The sequence below is a fragment of the Schistocerca cancellata genome, chromosome 7 (assembly GCF_023864275.1).
Source record: "Schistocerca cancellata isolate TAMUIC-IGC-003103 chromosome 7, iqSchCanc2.1, whole genome shotgun sequence".
Classification (NCBI taxonomy): Eukaryota; Metazoa; Arthropoda; class Insecta; order Orthoptera; family Acrididae; genus Schistocerca; species Schistocerca cancellata.
Window position 1 is genome coordinate 29,475,636 of NC_064632.1, and position 20,569 is coordinate 29,496,204.

The 20,569-nt window shown below is 41.3% G+C and overlaps 1 protein-coding gene across 4 annotated transcripts in view; it reads right to left on the bottom strand.

Moving 5' to 3' along the window:
- Window positions 1-637: 637 nt before the first annotated feature.
- LOC126091857 (START domain-containing protein 10-like) overlaps window positions 638-20,569 on the bottom strand; it is a 124,065-nt gene continuing 104,133 nt past the window's right edge. For 2 of the 4 annotated variants that reach the window (XM_049907127.1, XM_049907128.1), the window contains exon 7: window positions 638-3,130. In XM_049907127.1, the coding sequence (XP_049763084.1) occupies window positions 3,044-3,130 (87 nt within the window). In that variant the 3' untranslated portion in view covers window positions 638-3,043. The remainder of the gene's footprint in view (window positions 3,131-20,569) is intronic. The other 2 variants (XM_049907129.1, XM_049907126.1) reach the window with 2 other exon arrangements.

Genomic DNA, 20,569 nt, shown 5'->3' on the forward strand with positions numbered 1-20,569 from the left:
CTAGAGAAGGAACTACAGTGCAGTCTTCCTCTGTGAAACAGCTTTGGAAAAAGACATTTATTATTTCGGCCTTTAGTCCGTCATCCTCTGTTTCTATACCATTTTGGTCACAGAGTGTCTGGACATTTTGTTTTGATCCACTTACCGCTTTGACATAAGACCAGAATTTCTTAGGATTTTCTGCCAAGTCAGTACATAGAACTTTACTTTCGAATTCACTGAAAGCCTCTCGCATAGCCCTCCTCACACTACATTTCGCTTTGCGTAATTTTTGTTTGTCTGCAAGGCTTTGGCTATGTTTGTGTTTGCTGTGAAGTTCCCTTTGCTTCCTCAGCAGTTTTCTAACTTGGTTGTTGTACCACGGTGGCTCTTTTCCATCTCTTACGATCTTGCTTGGCACATACTCATCTAACGCATATTGTACGATGGTTTTGAACTTTGTCCACTGATCCTCAATACTATCTGTACTGTGGAAAAAGACAAATTTAGGAGATCTGTTATAAAATGAAGGTAAAAAAGTGTTTTCCTAAATCAAACAGTTGATAAAAAGAAAGATAAGAATACTTTCAAGTACTGCTAAAAACTGGGAAGGAATCTGTAATGAACATTAGTTTACTCGAACAGTGACTGTGAAAACTTGATTTCTTATCTCCATGTTTATTTGTCATTATGTTTCAAACAAGAGCACAATTCAACAAGAAATTGTAAACCATACATTGTTTCTTACTTCACATGAAATCTTCACCAAAACCAATTTTACAATTATTTAACTTGAAGTTAATTCTATCTTTGATCAAGATAGCAGTTTCATCATACAACCTCTATCAATTAATTGAGAGAGGGCTAGGAGAGGGAGTGAGAATTACTTGCAACTGAAATGTTAATGTGATTTTCACTTACTTAACTTGCAAGAATTAAAGAAATATACACTGTATTTAAATAACATCAGTTTCACTCACTACATATCTTCCTCTTTGCTTGGAGAACTTATTGTATAGATTAACTGTAGTTTAAGATCATTTGGTCTTCACTTGCATTGGCAGAGCTCCAACGATTCTTTGTACATTGGTAGCTGATACTTATACTGTCCTAAATCCATACTAAAATCAGATAAAAATGATTTAAGGTGATATTTTATCTCATTAATTAAATAAGTACCTGAAGTAAGTAAGCTATAACTATGTACTTCTCATTAAATTTTGTAATATATCCCTGAATAATAAGGAACTGTCTCGAATTACAAGTGTATCAGTACATTACAGCAGTAAATGTTGAAAGATGTATGCCAGAAGCGAAACAAAAACTTGAGATGTAAGAGAATGCCCCGCTCACCAGTACAAAAGCAGACACTTCTTTTCTTTCAAATATGCAAAACCTTGACTACAAACCACGAAAATGAGAGTTATGCCAATGACATAATTTTTTCTTTTTTATTTCTATAGTGACATGTAAAAAAGTTTCAGACAGTTTTAACCTTACTAATATGCATAACTTTCTTCCATATTTGTCTGCACCCCTTCCTCTTCTACCAAGATTAATGAAGTATTCACTGAAATTTAACTTTTATATTTATTGCTCATGTTACAACTTCCATTCTCACCACAACAACACTCATTATAGGCATTATTTCTAAACAGCAGTATTCTCAGTTAAGTAACTTTATCACATTGCCACTGATGTGATGGCAAAATAAAAGAAATCAGAGGGCATGGAGTAGGAAGCATTTATCCATTACCATGACACACTTCGCCGTTATCTAAAAACAAGATGACAATTTTAACATATCTGTAACTTTTTTTATAATTTGAGGCCTCCCTAGAAGACAAAATCAAAATAATACGTGATGGTAATAAATATAAGAAAATAGTAACAAATAATTAAATAATGACTTGTGGTAGGTAAGGCACAGCCCACTCTTCATCTGATTCTGAACACTGGGAATGTACATTTACAACCAGGAAAACCTGTTTGTTTATTTCCATATTTCAACAACACGAGTTCTCCAAATTTTAAGTCTTCATAACATCATTAACAACAACCAACTACACATAACATATTATCAAAAAATGTAGGTGACAATGCTTCATAACTATTGAAATATTACTTTCTCAGATCAGATAAAATATTCATACAATAATCTGTATTCACATAAATAACACAGTATATCACATCTGTCATGATTTGTACCATGTATACAAAATAAAGTACAACTTTTTAATCTTTTAATAATACATTAACATTTTAAATTGTAAAATGAGCTACAAATGTGCGTTTCACACAATTCCTCATAGAAAACAGACGAATAATGCAAGTTCAGTCTATACAGTCACAAAAAAAAAAAAAATCTTTAATTACTTCTGCTTCTCACTTGTAACATATATACGGACATTTGCCTCAATTTCTTTGGCGAAAATAAAATGGAAAACACAGAGAAAAGAAAACAAACTTAAAATTACTGACGTGCTTTTCTTCACTAGGAACAGTGTAATTTAAATAACATTCTTAATATATATTTATAGGCAATATTACTGAACTTCAGATGCAATGCACGAAACATGTCATCTGTAATAAATTTGGTGCAAGACTAGTCTGTTTGCTAAGTACTAAGCTACTTATTGAATAAAAATACTGTTAGCTCATTGCACATGTTGTGCAAGTTTTTGGCAATAGCTGATAAAAGAAGTTAAATATTACTGCCCTAAAGTATACTTTATACAAGCTACAAATTTTATGGAAAAAAAGTAAAAATTTGCCAACAAAATCTACTTCTCACAATTCATCAGTAGATGAAATGCCACTTACTTACAAAACTGCAATGCTGTGGTAGAAACAACATAACAATGATATTACAATAGCACCAATTAACTCCTCAAGTACATTTGCAGCAACTGTCAACTGCTTTACAGAATGCACAAAAATGTGCAGGAAGAACAATGTAATATTTTTTATATCAATACTTTTGAAAAGGAAGAGCATCTTCATTTTTCTTTGATGAATGTATAAAGTTCCTGTAAATTCTGTACATCATAGTAAATGAGATCAACTAATGCTTTGAATGTAAGTCGCACTGCTCATCAAACGTGCATCCATCCTCATTTCTCACAGAAGCTTCCAATGTTGAAATGACACACTGAAAAACAGCAAATAAATCACACAAACACCATACAATAAATAAATAAATTAAATAAAATCTGCAATAGCAGAAAAATTTTGTCATTTAGAACTGTTAGCAAAGTTTCAAAACGTTTAATGTAATAATGATCTGAACAGCTGAAAAACTAGACTCAGAAGGCACACAGCATGAAAAAAAAGCTACGACAGACATCAGCAATCATTCCCGCCCTGAAGTATAAGAGATTAGTCAGTAAGTACGACATTCATATGACAGTGAGGAAAATAAGTTATCTTCTTGTACAAAATATTCAGTATGCATAATAAAACAAATCAGAAAGAACAGTTCAAGCAGTTACAACACTGTATTTGATAACCTACTAAAGCTTATCAAGTTCTTTTTAACAAGTGAGATATGTTTCTAAAGAGAATCATCATACAACACTTAATCTGTGGAACCTATGTTTCAATGACTGGCACATTTTTTCCTGAACTACATTAGCATATGCCCCAACCAAACATGGAATGGCATCCTGCCACTATCTCTGAACACTCTGAAATGAAAAAGATACACATGGTTAGGTGATCTCTATATATACAAATCTAACAGTAAGTCACTTGTTCAGTCTGTCTATATGTGCAAATTAATCTCAGATTATATCTAAAAACAAAGATGATGTGACTTACCAAACGAAAGCACTGGCAGGTTGATAGACACACAAACATACACACAAAATTGAAGCTTTCGCAACCAACGGTTGCTTCATCAGGAAAGAGGGAAGGAGGGAAGGAGAGGGAAAGACAAAAGGATGTGGGTTTTAAGGGAGAGGGTAAGGAGTCATTCCAATCCCGGGAGCAGAAAGACTTACCTTGAGGGGGGGGGGGGGGGGGGGGGGGGGGAAGGACAGGTATACACTCTCACACACACACACACACACACACACACACACACACATACCCATCCGCACATACACAGACACAAGCAGACATTTGTAAAGGCTAATCTCAGATTAGGTATACTAACTCAGGAAGAAGATTTTTATACATAATTTATAAATATTTTGTACAAACTGTCTGAATTATGATGAATTAAAATTAAGTTGTGAAAACTATACCATTGTCACCTAGTGAACGGCCGCAGCGACGGGAGGGAACAGCAGGGCCTCGAGAACTCGGCAAGTGGGATCTAATTCACACCTGGTATGGTGGTCTAGCAATAGACCATGTGACTGCAAACCAAAAAGATGGTGGGATCTAATGCCCATCGAGTCACTTTTTCCACTCTGCCTTTTAACCTAGCATTAACTTCAGACTGCCAGTTTCTGCTTCCCTCAGAATACCAGTCAAAATATGCACCTCTAATTCACTGCAAGTTCTTCAAACAATGGGCAGTGAGTCACTCAACTTTTAAGTATTGTAATAAATATGACCAATAACGAAAATATAACCACCTCATCGTCAGGCTTTTAGGTGAGACTTACAATTTGAAATAATGAAATATTTTTACCCAACTGTTTCCCTGTAATTGTTTGAAAACAATTCTGTATAGAAAAAACATGTGGATCTGAACTATGTGGTATTTTATTTTTTGTGTTACAAGTAAAACATTTTCTGAAAAACTACTTCAGCAACTTTGCTCCATTTTCATACAGTATGCTTTTTCAGCAGCTCACTTGATGACTCTACTTTCAGCTTTCTGCTGTCCTTGAATCAAACCTAGATGTGGACATGATTCTTTGTGTGGCATGGCGAAGAAGTCTACCATAAGCAGTCCACATCAAAGTACTGTGGCACTGAGTCTCAACGGTGCATAACAGTGTGTACTAACCTTCTAAAGATGAGTGCTGTAACATGAGCTGAAAATGCATATCATGAAGGGTTTTTCATTTACCTGTGCCACCTCAGCCAGCCTCCAATACATAATGAATCATACGTACACCTACGATTCACACACAATATTTACACTGGATGTAAACATATTACATTATGATGTGCTCCTATCATTGACGTGAGATTCACCGCAAATGCCTCCATACAACTTTCCTACTGTGCACTACTTGGATTGTGTAAGTTATGTGAAAGTGATGATACAAAAAGCAGTGCAATGATTGCAGCAGAACTGATATATGACATGGCTGTTGTCACAGGTGGCCTGGCCTGTGATGGGGTAGGATATGTATGTGACAGGGCCGGAATAGTAAGTGCTAGGTGGGTGGGTGGATGGATTGGGCAGGTCTTGCACCTGGGTTTTCCCATACCCCCATGCCTCAAACATTCCTTTTCTCTGATGTTTCCGTAAGCTTTTTACACATCTGCACACATTATTAAGTGGTTTCATGCATTTTTTCATATTTTCACATACCTGTGATGTTTTTGTGATTCTTTATGTATCTCTTATGCATCTTTTCTGTTATACAGCTCCCCTCACAACCACCTAACACCTTCACCCGCGCAATTCTGCGTTGTCATTTCCATTTCCCCTATGCCATCCCTGCCCCAATATACCACTGCACCATCTTTCAGCATCAATTCAGAAAAGTATCCCATTCTGTGGCTAAAACCAAGTCTCACATCCTGTTCTGTAAATTTTGCTTAAACCATGGAATTCTCCCCTTTCCCAACAGCCTAAACATAAAATTGCTTCTTTTGATCCTACTCCTCCTTTCACAATGATCTTTGCCTTTTCAGATGCTGCATGTCTCTGATCCTCACAAACCTGGCTCTGCAAAAACACATCTCCTTGGCACAGGCATACCAGGACCACCTCTGCTTCTTCTGCAAGATACTGTTATTATGCAATCCCTACTACATACAACACATCTCTGAAACTTAATCCCTTGCTCTCTAGCACATGGAGGAGTGTTCCAGACATCACTTCCATAAATTATCCAACGTGCTGACAACCTCCTGTCATCTTTGGGCACCAGTATTCAACCCCTATCCTACCAACAGTGTTCCTCCTTGTTAATCCCTCATAGCACCCAAACCCTGCCCATCTGACCTCTCCAACTTGTCACATCCCCCAACGCTCCCTACCAACACTACTAAATTCAGAGCCAAAACACTGTTGCTGACCTCTCCAGCAAAGTCCTCAGCCCAACAGAAATTTAAGTTCTGTCCAAAGGCCTCACTTTTAGCCCTATACCCAAATTAAACCATACTGACTTGTCAAAGACCAACTCTCCTTCTCCTGATCCCTGCAATGGAAACATTTCTTTGCCACCCATCCCTCTGATCAAAGCCAACCTAGTCCCAACACTGAACCCTGCCTCTCTCAGTATATAACACCACCCAACCGTGATTCCTCCCCCCCCCCCCCCTCCCCCACACACAGACAAACCACACCCTAGTCACATTCCAGGAATTCCTTACCTCCAACCTTGCCTTGCCATCTTTCCCTAGTCTCTTCCTAAGCACAATAACCTTTCAATACAAGAAAGGACAGCCATATACAACCATAACACAAATCCTGACCAATCATTGTACCTGCAGTCAGAGATTCTCCCACTTTCCCATACACCAACATCCCTCATGCCCTATTGAACACTATCTTTCCCAACATCCTTCAGACTTCAAATCCACTACTAATTCCTCATACACCTTTCTAACTGCATCCTAACACACAACTCCTCCTCCTTTGAAACACTTAGTTGGTTCACGTTCATAGATGATATTTTCATGATGTGGACTCAGGGCTTAGACACCCTATCCTCATTCCTTCACCTCAACACCTTCTCTCCAATCGTCCACACCTCATCCTCCTCATCTCAGTGTGCCACCCTCCTGGGCATTGACCTCCTCCTCTTTGACCACCAACAGTACCTGCATTTCGACCGTTATCATCCCTCCCACACCAAAAAATTCCCCACATACATCATGTCCACTAGGAGCAGCCCATCTGCAGTGACAAGAACTCCCTTCCCCAGAATGCTGAAGGGCACACTAAGGCCTTCAAAGACATACACTATGCCCCGGGCCTAGCCTGCAGACAGACATCCTGTGCCATTTCCCCACATACCCCAAAGCCTCCCACCATCTCCAAGAAGAAGCTACAAAGGAGTGCCTCCTTCATCACAAAATACAGCCCAATGCTGGATCAACTGGATCCCATCCTCTGTCACTGCTTTGATTACCTATATTGATGCCCTGAAACGAGGGACATCCTACCCAAGATACCCTCCTAACGTTATGTTCTGTCGGCCCCACCCAACCTCCACAATATTCATAACATCCTTCACCACCCCTATGGCATCCCCAATCCCAATCCCTTGCCACAGGGATCATATCCTTGTCTAAGTGCAAGATATGTCCAATACAAGCCAGTCACAGACTTATCCTAACCTATTAAAAGCTAGGCCACCAGTGAAATGAGCCATTTTATATACCATCTCTGCTGAAATTACTGCACAGCTTTTTATATTGGTATGACTATGAATCAGCTGAACACAAAATGCTAAATTTCAGTGGCTGTTTCACAACCTGGGCCACCTTGAATCTCCCCTTCACCAACTTTTCTGAACTGTTACAACACATACTCCACCACCGAAATTATTCCATCCTCAAACCCTGGTAACTACTGTCCCCGTACCATCCATCCAGCAGTTCTGCCCCCTCTGTCCTATTACCTCCTACCTATTCACATCTCCTACCCTCATTGTATGCCACCCTCTGCCAACACATATGCCCGTCTTCCCCCTTCACTGTTCATCTCCTTCTCCACTCCCCTTCCCCCACCCACTCGCCACACCTCGCTGGCCCACAGCCTCTTGACGCTCAGCTTGGTGGCAGTCTTCTCACACTGCCGTCTAGACCCTGCATGCTCCGCAGACAATGCCCGTCTCTCCCCCCACTCATACCCTGCTATCGCTTCCCTAGCCCCTCCAGATTGATGTTTTCATTCAACATGACAGTTGCATTCCAGTCCAAGCTGCCAGATATGGAGGCCGTGTGTGTGACGTGTGCTTCCTTATGTGAATGAGTGTGTGTGTTTTTCCTTTTCTGAAGAAGGCTTTGGCCGAAAGCTAAATGTGTAACAGTCTTTTGGTTGTACCCGTCTGCAACTCAATGTGTCATCTTTACAGTGAGTAGCAATCTACCCTTTTCCTTTTACTGATGATATTTCAACCTGGAGTTTCCATTGTTTAAAATGGGGTTTACTGAGAATTACTCATGACACACACTACGTACTGCCAACACAGGAACAAGCCATATGCGGACTACAAGTTTCCAATTCCAAGAGTGGGAAAAGAACTTCAAGATGTACCCTAAGGTGGAGAGGTATGACACTGTCAATTCCTTGCAGTCCACCATATGAACGACACTACATATGAGAAAGCTGTTTTACATTGTTGCTAAGCCTCTCACGTATGTCCCCAGTCCATTGAAGAGTAGGATACTGTCAGCAACAGACACATTAATGAGATCACATTATATGAGCAAACAGCCTTTTTCACAAGTTACGCTAATTAATCTTATATCTGCCACATGTGTGGCATTTTAAAAAGTGTGTGTGTAAAGGGGGTGCACTGGGGGAGGGGATGGGGGGGGGGGTTGCATGTGAGGGCACACGTGTGCGTGTGTGTGTGTGTGTGTGTGGGGGGGGGCATAGGGTATAAAAGGAAAATGCAAGTGAAAGAAAACCAAAGAAGACTAAAAATTAACAGTATGAAAATATTGGTTGAGAGGTCATATATAAAAAAAAAAGGCAGCAATATCTTCATCAAACCAGACCACAATTTAAAATTTTTAGGTACAGTATCTTACAATAACATCAAGAAGCTTGCCATTGAGCTCAAATTGTGCATTACATCTATACATAAAGCATCCAATGAGGACACTGCATTACAAGTTTTGCAGCTGTGAAAGACCAGAAGATCAAAACAAAGATGTGTTTCCAACTGTCAAAGTACAGATTGAGAATATAACACCAGGACATAAATGAAGAGGAACATCATCTAATGGTACCAGATGGAGAAAAGGCGACAATACAGACAATATTCTGCCAGGAAAAACAAGGTGGTAGAAGAGTCCACTACAAGAGCCCAGCATTCCCCCATTACTCGTTCACTGCCAGGAGTAATTGAACACAATCACACTTGATCTGAATGTTGGTACAGCTTTAAGACGACACAGTGCACTGAATGCTATACAACTAGATAACAAAAGTATTAAAATGGAAGCAGACTGAAATTTATGAAATTAATGCCATATCTGCCTGGCCATCCTTTCCTCCACACACCAGGCAGACCATGTGAGCAGCCACTCCACCTGTAGGACATCGGTAAATGGCTTTTAACATCACCGAGCGAGGTGGCGCAGTGGTTAGACACTGGACTCGCATTCGGCAGGAGGATGGTTCAATACCATGTCCGGCCATCCTGATTTAGGTTTTCCGTGATTTCCCTAAATAACTCCAGGCAAATGCCGGGATGGTTCCTTTGAAAGGGCACGGCCGACTTCGTTCCCCATCCTTCCCTAATCCGATGAGACCGATAACCTTGCTGTCTGGTCTCCTTCCCCAAAACAACCCAACCCCTTTTAACATCTTGTATAGCCTGGACTGCTTAACACAGTTTAACATTGCCTCCACAGTGTCTAGGGGTGCCAACCTAGCCAACATGCTGTGTACCTGTCACAGCACAGAATGATGTTAGCAGGGAACCATTTCCCTACACCTGGTCACGTGCCCTCTCAGTGCCACCTTGATATCCATCTACTCCCGCCTTTTTAGGTCACTGCTGGACTGTGAAAAGAGAGTTATTCCCTACACCTAAAGCCAGCAGTACAAGCAGTTCCATACAGCTGCATCAGCAGTTCAGTTATAGCACTACGAGTTGGCAGTACTGTTGTTGTTGTTGTTGTGGTCTTCAGTCCTGAGACTGGTTTGATGCAGCTCTCCATGCTACTCTATCCTGTGCAAGCTTCTTCATCTTCCAGTATCTACTGCAACCTACATCCTTCTGAATCTGCTTAGTGTATTCATCTCTTGGTCTCCCTCTACGATTTTTACCCTCCACACTGCCCTCCAATGCTAAATTTGTGATCCCTTGATGCCTCAAAACATGTCCTACCAACCGATCCCTTCTTCTAGTCAAGTTGTGCCACAAACTTCTCTTCTCCCCAATCCTATTCAATACCTCCTCATTAGTTACGTGATCTACCCACCTTATCTTCAGCATTCTTCTGTAGCACCACATTTTGAAAGCTTCTATTCTCTTCTTGTCCAAACTAGTTATCGTCCATGTTTCACTTCCATACATGACTACACTCCATACAAATACTTTCAGAAACGACTTCCTGACACTTAAATCTATACTCGATGTTAACAAATTCCTCTTCTTGAGAAACGCTTTCCTTGCCATTACCAGTCTACATTTTATATCCTCTCTACTTCGACCATCATCGGTTATTTTACTCCCTAAATAGCAAAACTCCTTTACTACTTTAAGTTTCTCATTTCCTAATCTAATTCCCTCAGCATCACCCGACTTAATTTGACTACATTCCATTATCCTCGTTTTGCTTTTGTTGATGTTCATCTTATATCCTCCTTTCAAGACACTGTCCATTCCGTTCAACTGCTCTTCCAAGTCCTTTGCTGTCTCTGACAGAATTACAATGTCATCAGCAAACCTCAAAGTTTTTACTTCTTCTCCATGAATTTTAATACCTACTCCGAATTTTTCTTTTGTTTCCTTTACTGCTTGCTCAATATACAGATTGAATAACATCGGGGAGAGGCTACAACCCTGTCTTACTCCTTTCCCAACCACTGCTTCCCTTTCATGCCCCTCGATTCTTATAACTGCCATCTGGTTTCTGTACAAACTGTAAATAGCCTTTCGCTCCCTGTATTTTACCCCTGCCACCTTCAGAATTTGAAAGAGAGTATTCCAGTTAACATTGTCAAAAGCTTTCTCTAAGTCTACAAATGCTAGAAACGTAGGTTTGCCTTTCCTTAATCTTTCTTCTAAGATAAGTCGTAAGGTCAGTATTGCCTCACGTGTTCCAACATTTCTACGGAATCCAATCTGATCTTCCCCGAGGTCGGCTTCTACCAGTACTAGCAGTCCTATATCAGTGTTAAACGCTGGTAGACCCGGCCTAGTCCTTAGCAAACTTCACCAGCAGTACGTCAGCCATCATACGCTGGCAGAACTGGCCCAGTAATGTCCCAGGTCTTCATGCCGCTGCCTACCATGATTCCGGGGTGTGTCATGTGGGCACATCACTGACAACTTCACAGGAGAGATATTTCTGTTGCACGCAGCTGCGTGGATATTCATCCAAGGGCATTATAACTGAGATTTGTTTTGTCAGTAATGTTGTTCTTTCAAAAGTATCTTCAATCAGTCTTCAGTACGAAGATGCTTTACTAAGGACAACTCTGTGTCCATGGGTGTTGAAGTATATTGCTGTTGTTGCTGTCTTGTTTCCTCTCTTCTGGCAAACTTCAGTGGCAACGAGATAAAAGTGTGTTTTCACATTGTTGTCTCTCACAGTATTTATGTTTCAGTGCTATTTCGATCTCATTTCTCTGTTTATTGATTTGTTTGCCAGAGTAAGTTTTGTTTTCACATTGTTCATAGTGTGCTAATTAGTTTTGATGGGGCTGTTCTCCCAGTCAGAGGGCAGTATTCATCACACCAACATGTCTTCTGCTGGGATACAGTTGTAGTCTATGTGATGAGGTTCTCAGTAGTTAATGTGTATCAGTGTGACTTCTCGTTCATGCTGCTGGTGTAAGTTGTTTTCAGAGCTGCAAGGTTCCAGTTTCTCATTCACTGGCAGTATTCTCACACACAGTTTGCATGTTCACGTGTATTATAATGTCTGTCTTTCGTCAGAGCTGTTGTTACAGAGGGTACCTCAGCTTACTCACGTTTTGGCTACTATAGCAGCATATTGGGATGCAGCCACCACATCTGGGCTGCTTTTTTGTGTATTCAGCAGTCAGAAAGAGGACTGGCACTTGTACCATCAATAGTTGGAGTTACTTTTTATGTTGTACGGCATTGAACGTACACAGCACAGTGCTCATTTTCTTGCAGTGCGGGTGTCGAAATTTTTCATTTGTGTTGTCAGTTTTTCCTCAACTCGTGCAAGGAGAACTTAGATTGTGATATGTTGGTGGAACAGTTAAGTGCACATTTTCATTGTGTCAGTCAGCCAAGTAACATGTGTGCCACATCCTTAGTTGACGTCGGACAGTCTTTCTCATAGTGTTCGAGTGAGCTTGTTCATGAGCAGAGTGCAAAGAAGGCATAATAAGTTTTGTGTGTGGCAGGCTGGCCACCCTTCAGTCAGGTTGTTTACAATGTTGTTGTCATGCCATGTGGCACTCCATGTCTTGTTCTCAGAGTTCTGTGGCGGCAGTACCATCACTCTCAGCCCAGCCAGTGTTGTGACACCTTCAGATGCCACCTGTCTCATTGGTGGCATCAGTCCTGTTGGTACCAGCCTTGTCATGGCTAGCACTCCTGTCATGGGCAGTCCTAGTACCATCGCCAAGCCTGTGTGTGACAACATCAGCAATGTCGTCAGTCTCCTCATTACCAATCCTGTCATGATAAGTCTTGGTGTTGTCACCAAGCCTGTCTGCAAAGATGTCAGTCCAGACATCCTCAGCCCTGTCCTACCTGCCCTTCCTGTCATTGCCAAGCCTCTGCGTGACGATACCAGTCTTATTTTCAGTTCGTCTGTCGCCGGGCCTTTTGCAGCTGGACCTAGTGTCGTCGAGCATTCTGTCGCCTCCACTGCCAGCTGTCTCGTCTGTCCCTCCCACTGCTGTCCCAGTCCCAGCTGTCCTCACCAGGTCTGCCTCTGATGACCTGTCAGGCTGATTTTTGTTCCACTATTGGCACTGTTTTGCCCAGCCCACCTGCTGTCACCAGGCCTGTTGAAGCTGATGCCAGCTGTCTCATCAGTAAGTTCACATGCCAACCAGCTGCAGCCAATCCTCTCACTGTCAAAGCTGCCACCATCACCATCATTCCTGCGGCCAGCCCCATAGTTCCCACTGGTGTTGCCGCACACTCTCCAGTTTCGGTTTCCGGCCCAACCACTAGTCTCACCATTTGTGCTAGGACCCTTGATCCTTACGTGTATTCTGCCAGGCCCTGGGTAGTGCCTTCTTAGAAGTTTCATTGCAGTTCTCACCGACACCCAGCCCCCCTTCCCCATTATTGCCTGTGCTGGAAGCCAGTCGCCATTCCCCTACACCAACATGGCATGCTTATCTCGTTGGGAGCATTTTCTTGTATTAATTAGTGGTTCGCTTCAGCAGTTTCATGTGCCTGGCACTGAGCTTTTTGCAAAATCTCCATAATATTATAGTGTTTTAAAAGCCATGGAACTTATGCCCCACGCTCAGCAATCTTGTCCATTCTCTCTTGCATTCTTCTTTAGTAGCTATGTACTTTCCAATGTCTTATACATGCATAGTGTTTCTGTTCAGTTCTTGTATTTTTCTGGTCAGTTCATGGGCACATGTTTTCCTTTTGCTGGCTGTGCTGGGTATCATTTCAGTTCTCTGGACAGTTAGCTCTAGAAGTTGGCTACCTCCCGCCGAGAGTGCGGCTCGTCTTTTTCTACATCTACATCTACATCTATACTCCGAAAGCCACCCAACGGTGTGTGGTGGAGGGCACTTTACGTGCCACTGTCATTACCTCCCTTTTCTGTTCCAGTCGCGTATGGTTCACGGGAAGAACAACTGCCGGAAAGCCTCCGTGCGCATTTGAATCTCTCTAATTTTACATTCGTAATCTCCTCGGGAGGTATAAGTAGGAGGAAGCAATATATTCGATACCTCATCCAGAAACTCACCCTCTCGAAACTTGGACAGCAAGCTACACCGCAATGCAGAGCGCCTCTCTTGCACAGTCTGATACATGAGTTTGCTAAACATCTCCGTAATGCTATCACGCTTACCAAATAACCCTGTGACGAAATGCGCTGCTCTTCTTTGGATCTTCTCTATCTCCTCCGTCAACCCGACCTGGTACGGATCCCACACTGATGAGCAATACGCAAGTATAGGTCGAACGAGTGTTTTGTAAGCCACCTCCTTTGTTGATGGACTACATTTTCTAAGGACTCTCCCAATGATTCTCAACCTGGTACCCGCCTTACCAACAATTAATTTTATATGATGATTCCACTTCAAATCATTCCGCACGCATACTCCCAGATATTTTACAGAAGCAACTGCTACCAGTGTTTGTTCCGCTATTATATAACCATACAACAAAGGCTCCTTCTTTCTATGTATTGTCTATGTTAAAGGTCAGTTGCCACTCAATGCACCAAGTGCCTATCCGCTGCAGATCTTCCTGCATTTCGCTACAATTTTCTAATGCTGCAACTTCTCTGTATACTACAGCATCATCTGCAAAAAGCCGCATGGAACTTCCGACACAATCTATTAGGTCATTTATATATATCGTGAAAGGCAATGGTCCCATAACACTCCCCTGTGGCATGCCAGAGGTTACTTTAACGTCTGTAGACGTCTCTCCATTGAGAACAACATGCTGTGTTCTGTTTGCTAAAAACTCTTCAAACCAGCCACACAGCTGGTCTGATATTCTGTAGGCTCTTACTTTGTTTATCAGGCAACAGTGCGGAACTGTATCCAACGCCTTCCGGAAGTCAAGGAAAATATCATCTACCTGGGAGCCTGTATCTAATATTTTCTGGGTCTCATGAACAAATAAAGCGAGTTGGGTCTCACACGATCACTGTTTCTGGAATCCATGTTGATTCCTACAGATTAGATTCTGGGTTTCCAGAAACGACATGATACGTGAGCAAAAAACATGTTCTATAATTCTACAACAGATCGACGTCAGAGCTATAGGTCTATAGTTTTGCACATCTGCTCGACAACCCTTCTTGAAGACTGGGACTACCTGTGCTCTTTTCCAATCATTTGGAACCTTCCGTTCCTCTAGAGACTTGCGGTACACGGCTGTTAGAAGGGGGCAAGTTCTTTCGCGTACTCTGTGTAGAATCGAATTGGTATCCCGTCAGGTCCAGTGGACTTTCCTCTGTTGAGTGATTCTAGTTGCTTTTCTATTCCTTGGACACTTATTTCAATGTCAGCCATTTTTTCGTTTGTGCGAGGATTTAGAGAAGGAACTGCAGTGCGGTCTTCCTCTGTGAAACAGCTTTGGAAAAAGGTGTTTAGTATTTCAGCTTTACGCATGTCATCCTCTGTTTCAATGCCATCATCATCCCAGAGTGTCTGGATATGCTGTTTCGAGCCACTTACTGATTTAACATAAGGCCAGAACTTCCTAGGATTTTCTGTCAAGTCGGTACATAGAATTTTACTTTCGAATTCACTGAACGCTTCATGCATAGCCCTCCTTACGCTAACTTTGACATCGTTTAGCTTCTGTTTGTCTGAGAGGTTTTGGCTGCGTTTAAATTTTCAGTGAAGCTCTCTTTGCTTTCGCAGTAGTTTCCTAACTTTGTTGTTTAACCACGGTGGGTTTTTCCCATCCCTCACAGTTTTAATCAGCACGTACCTGTCTAAAACGCATTTTACCATTGCCTTGAACTTTTTCCATAAACACTCAACATTGTTAGTGTCGGAACGGAAATTTTCGTTTTGATCTGTTAGGTAGTCTGAAATCTGCCTTCTATTACTCTTGCTAAACAGATAAACCTTCCTCCCTTTTTTATATTCCTATTTACTTCCGTATTCAGGGATGCTGCAATGGCCTTATGATCACTGATTCCCTGATCTGTGCTTACAGAGTCGAAAAGTTCAGGTCTGTTTGTTATCAGTAGGTCCAAGATGTTATCTCCACGAGTCGGTTCTCTGTTTAATTGCTCGAGGTAATTTTCGGATAGTGCACTCATTATAATGTCACTCAATGCTCTGTCCCTACCACCCATCCTAAACATCTGAGTGTCCCAGTCTATATCTGGTAAATTGAAATCTCCACCTAAAACAATACACGCTGAGAAAATTTATGTGAAATGCATTCCAGATTTTCTCTCAGTTGTTCTGCCACTAAGGCTGCCGAGTCGGGAGATCGGTAAAAGGAGCCAATTATTAATCTAGCTCGGATGTTGAGTGTAATCTCCACCCATAATAATGCACAGGAACTATCCACTTCTACTTCACTACAGGATAAACTACTACTAACAGCGACAAACACGCCACCACCGGTTGCATGCAATCTATCCTTTCTAAACACCGCCTGTGCCTTTGTAAAAATTTTGGCAGAATTTATCTCTGGCTTCAGCCAGCTTTCTGTACCTATAACGATTTCAGCTTCGGTGCTTTCTATCAGTGCTTGAAGTTCCGGTACTTTACCAATGCAGCTTCAACAGTTTACAATTACAATACCGATTGCTGCTTGGTCCCCGCATGTCCTGACTTTGCATCGCACCCTTTGAGGCTGTTGCCCTTTCTGTACTTGCCCGAGGCCATCTAACGTAAAAAACCGTCCAGTCCACACCACACAACCCCTGCTACCCGTGTAGCCACCTGCTGCGTGTAGTGGACTCCTGACCTATCCAGCGGAACCCGAATCCCCACCACCCTATGGTGCAAATCGAGGGATGTTGTACCTGCCTGGTTGTCAATTTCTCCACTCATCAGACAGGTCATGCAGTCGGCCAGTCTGTCAGGATGACACTGGTAAATGGCTTTCATCAACACCAAAACATTTCCTCGCATGGCCTGGGCTGTTTACCACATTGTTACACATCGCCTCCACAGCATCTGGGGACACCAACCTTGTTGACAAGCAGCACACCTGTCACAGCAGAGAGCACTGTTAGCAGGGTACTATTTTGCTACGCCCAACCACGTGTCCTCGCAGTGCCACACGGATATCCATCTGTTCCAGACTACTTAGGCCACTGCCACACTGTGAGAAGAAAGTTATGCATCTCAAGTCTGTAGTGCAAGCAGTTCTGTCTGGCCACATCTGCGATATAGTTCCAGCGTTATTTGCTGGCAGTACTACACTTTCATCTTGGCGCTACATGCCGGCAGACCCAGCCCAGTTCGTAGTGGTCTTCACCAGCAGTACGTCAGCTGATGTACACCAGCAGTATTGGTCCAACTATGTCCCAGATCTTCATGTCATTGCCTGCCACAACTCTGGGATGCATCATGTGGGCACATTACTGACAATGTCACATTACAGATATTTGTGTTGTATGCAGTTGGTTGGATATTCATCCAAGAACATTATAACTGAGTTTCCTTTTGTTAATAAAGTTATTCTTTTAAAAGTATCTTTGATCACTCCTTAGTAGAGGATACCTAACTTAATCACGAGCATATCACACTGAAATATAGATTGTGGGTGGTACACTCCATATATTGGTGGATTAGAAGAAATAGCAGCAGGACCATTTGTTCAAATGAGTGTGAAGTCCTAAGAGAACAAAGTGCTGAGGCCATCAGTCCCTAGGGCCCGTTTGTCAGATTTGTCTTATAGTTAGATAGAGGGAACAAATTATGGCTAAATCTAATCTCTGATCTACAAATGAAACAAATTATTTGAAGTCAATAAAGAAAACAAATTTCACATGAGTATACCAACATATTTTTATTTCTTATTCCAATTTCTGGCTATACCAAATCTTTAATTTCAAGAAAATAACAAGTTTTGTCATACAGCCACCAATAGATACAAATTAAAGATGGTGCTCTATATACAGTCTAAAGTAAAAACGATGTTTGGGGCACTGTTTTGACTTGAGACTATGTATGATTGTCTTCGATAGGTTTCCAAAAATGGCTGTACACTGAAAAATGTTAATTGGAATTAAATAGGTTAAAGGTGGGATATAGACCGAAACTGGAATTAAGAAAATATTAGAATGACTTCTAAACTGTTGGAGAATCCCTTAAATGACTTTACCAGCCCTCCATCGCGTATGGCTCAGATGACAACAAACTAGTTTATTATTGATACATTCAGATCTTATACCACTTTAAATGGCTGACATGGGTAACTACATCAGTCTACTTTTAGGTCTTCAGCTCTTACAAGCAGGAGAATCCCCTGAATTATTTTCCCTTTTGAACTTACTTTTTCGTTGTTGTTGTTTTATTACTGACTATTCATTGACACCTCAGGATATGTCCTATTAACTGACCCCTTCTTTTGGTCAAGTTCTGACATATATTTCTTTCCTTTCCCAATTTCATTTAGTACCACCTCATTAGTTATTTGATCTACCCATCCAATCTTCAGCTTTCTTCTATAGCACAATGTTTCAAAAGCTACTACCCTCTTTCTGTCTGAACTGTTGTATCACCCACATTTCACTTCTGTAAAAGGCTACAGTCCAGATAAATATCCTCAGAAAAGGCTTCTAACACTTAAATTTATATTTGGTGTCAAAAAATTCCTCTTTTTCATAAATGCTTTTCTTGTCATGCTTGCCCAAATAGTAAAACTCATCTACTACCTTTTCCAGTCTAATTCCCTCAGCATTACCTAAATTAATTTGACTTCATTCTTGATTGTGATGATGATGATGATGATGATGATGATAATGTCCCATACTCCAAGGAGCGTAGGGGACTATGCGGGAGACCCGCACCGCCGTACTAGGCAAGGTCCTAGTGGAGGTGGTCTGCCATTGCCTTCCTCTGACCATAATGGAGATGAATGATGATGATGATGATGATGATGATGATGCAGATGACACAACAACACCCAGTCAGCTCAAGGCAGGAAAAATCCCTGACCTCACCGGGAATCGAACTGCGGGAAGCAAGAACACTACCACGAGACTACGAGCTGCAAACTCCACAGTCTTCTGAGGCCGAAAATGAGTTTATGTCACAGTTTCCCTTAATACTACAATCAAGTCACATGCAAAGCTTCAGAAAGTTTTATTTAAACTGATATACACATGTACAAGACAATGCCATCTTATGATATAAAAGAGTTACAACTGTGCTTCTCTTCCTTAAATGATGAATTCTATTTGCCTATTCTTCCTGGCAAATTGGTTAATTACATTGTCAATAGGACAATCAATGTCATGGTGACTGTTCAACAGAGCTAAGCCATTAAGTCGATCCTCCTCCACTGTCGATCTCAGTCATGTCTTTGTATGTCATAATGTTGAAAAACTTCTTTCTACTGTAGCAATAGATGCAGGTAGACAAGCATATATTTTGTACAGTGTGTGCAAAGTAGGATAGTCAGATCTAGGACAAACACACAATGCTTGCATAACGGAATCACGATCATTAAGGGCATTTATGCTCGTTTGCTTGTATTGAAGAATCTCCCCCATTAGTCTCTTTTTAATCACAAAGAGTGATTCTTCTTCAAAGAACGGTAGTTCAGTTTGTGTGCCAGATTATTACCGTCATGTTTCAGTAGTTGTGTTCAATTTTAAATGATTAATATTTTCTTCACCAAACTGTTCTCTCATGTCAGCCATAACGTGGTTCCGTGTTGGAATAAAAACAGTTCTTTTCCAATATGTCTTAGCATCATCATTATGACTGCAGTTTTTCCTGTGTCTGTCTGCCTGTACAAGGAACACTCATCTCCACATCTAACTCTTCCATAAATGCCTTCGCCTCTTCAACAATATGAGCAAAGTGGCAATCAGATTTAGCTCTCATCACAATGTCCATGCTAGGGTCTTTTAACATTTTGCTGACTGGATATGTCATGCTCATAATGTCACTCAGTTTAAACAGTGTGATAATAAACGCACAATTAGAGAGAGCTCAAAGGAGAATATTGGCTTTAGTAGCCCTTGTTCTATCCCTCCAACACTGTATTTCTTTAAGAACTTTGCAAACTGTTCCGAGATCAGCTGCGAACTGAATAATAGCATTATGTCGCTCAACCCATCTCATTTGACAAAGTGACTGCAGCAAGTTGTTTTAGGTGACTCGTCAATGTTGCTTGCTAGATGCTGTAAAGAATGACACTACTTCTTCAATAGTACCAAACGAGTTTCTCACACTTTTAACTTTGCAACTGCGAGAGACAGCGAGGTTGAGCCGATGACTTTGACACTGTGCTACTTGGACATTGATAGCTTTCTTTTTTATTGTAGCCACAGCTCCTTTCAATTCTGACATATTAACTGAGCAACCATCACAGCCTATACCCACACAGTTCTCCAGTGACAGAGAAAGGCTTTCCATTCTCCTTACAATCGTAGTAGCTAATACTTCAACAGTATCACTAAATTCTTCATCTTGACTCTCTTGAGGTTCATCGTCAATGTTTCCACTACAATCATTGTCTTTATGGATGTCAACAAAACTCAAAAATCTTTCGTGTAATTTGCCGTCATCATCAACATACCTTGCAGATAAACTCAGTTGGGCGATGTACGCTATGTCCGTAGTCTCATTGAAGATTATGCTGTAATAATGAGAATCTTTGATTTCCTCCAGTATTCTTCATAACATCACTGTTTCACAGCATGAAGTAAGTTCGTT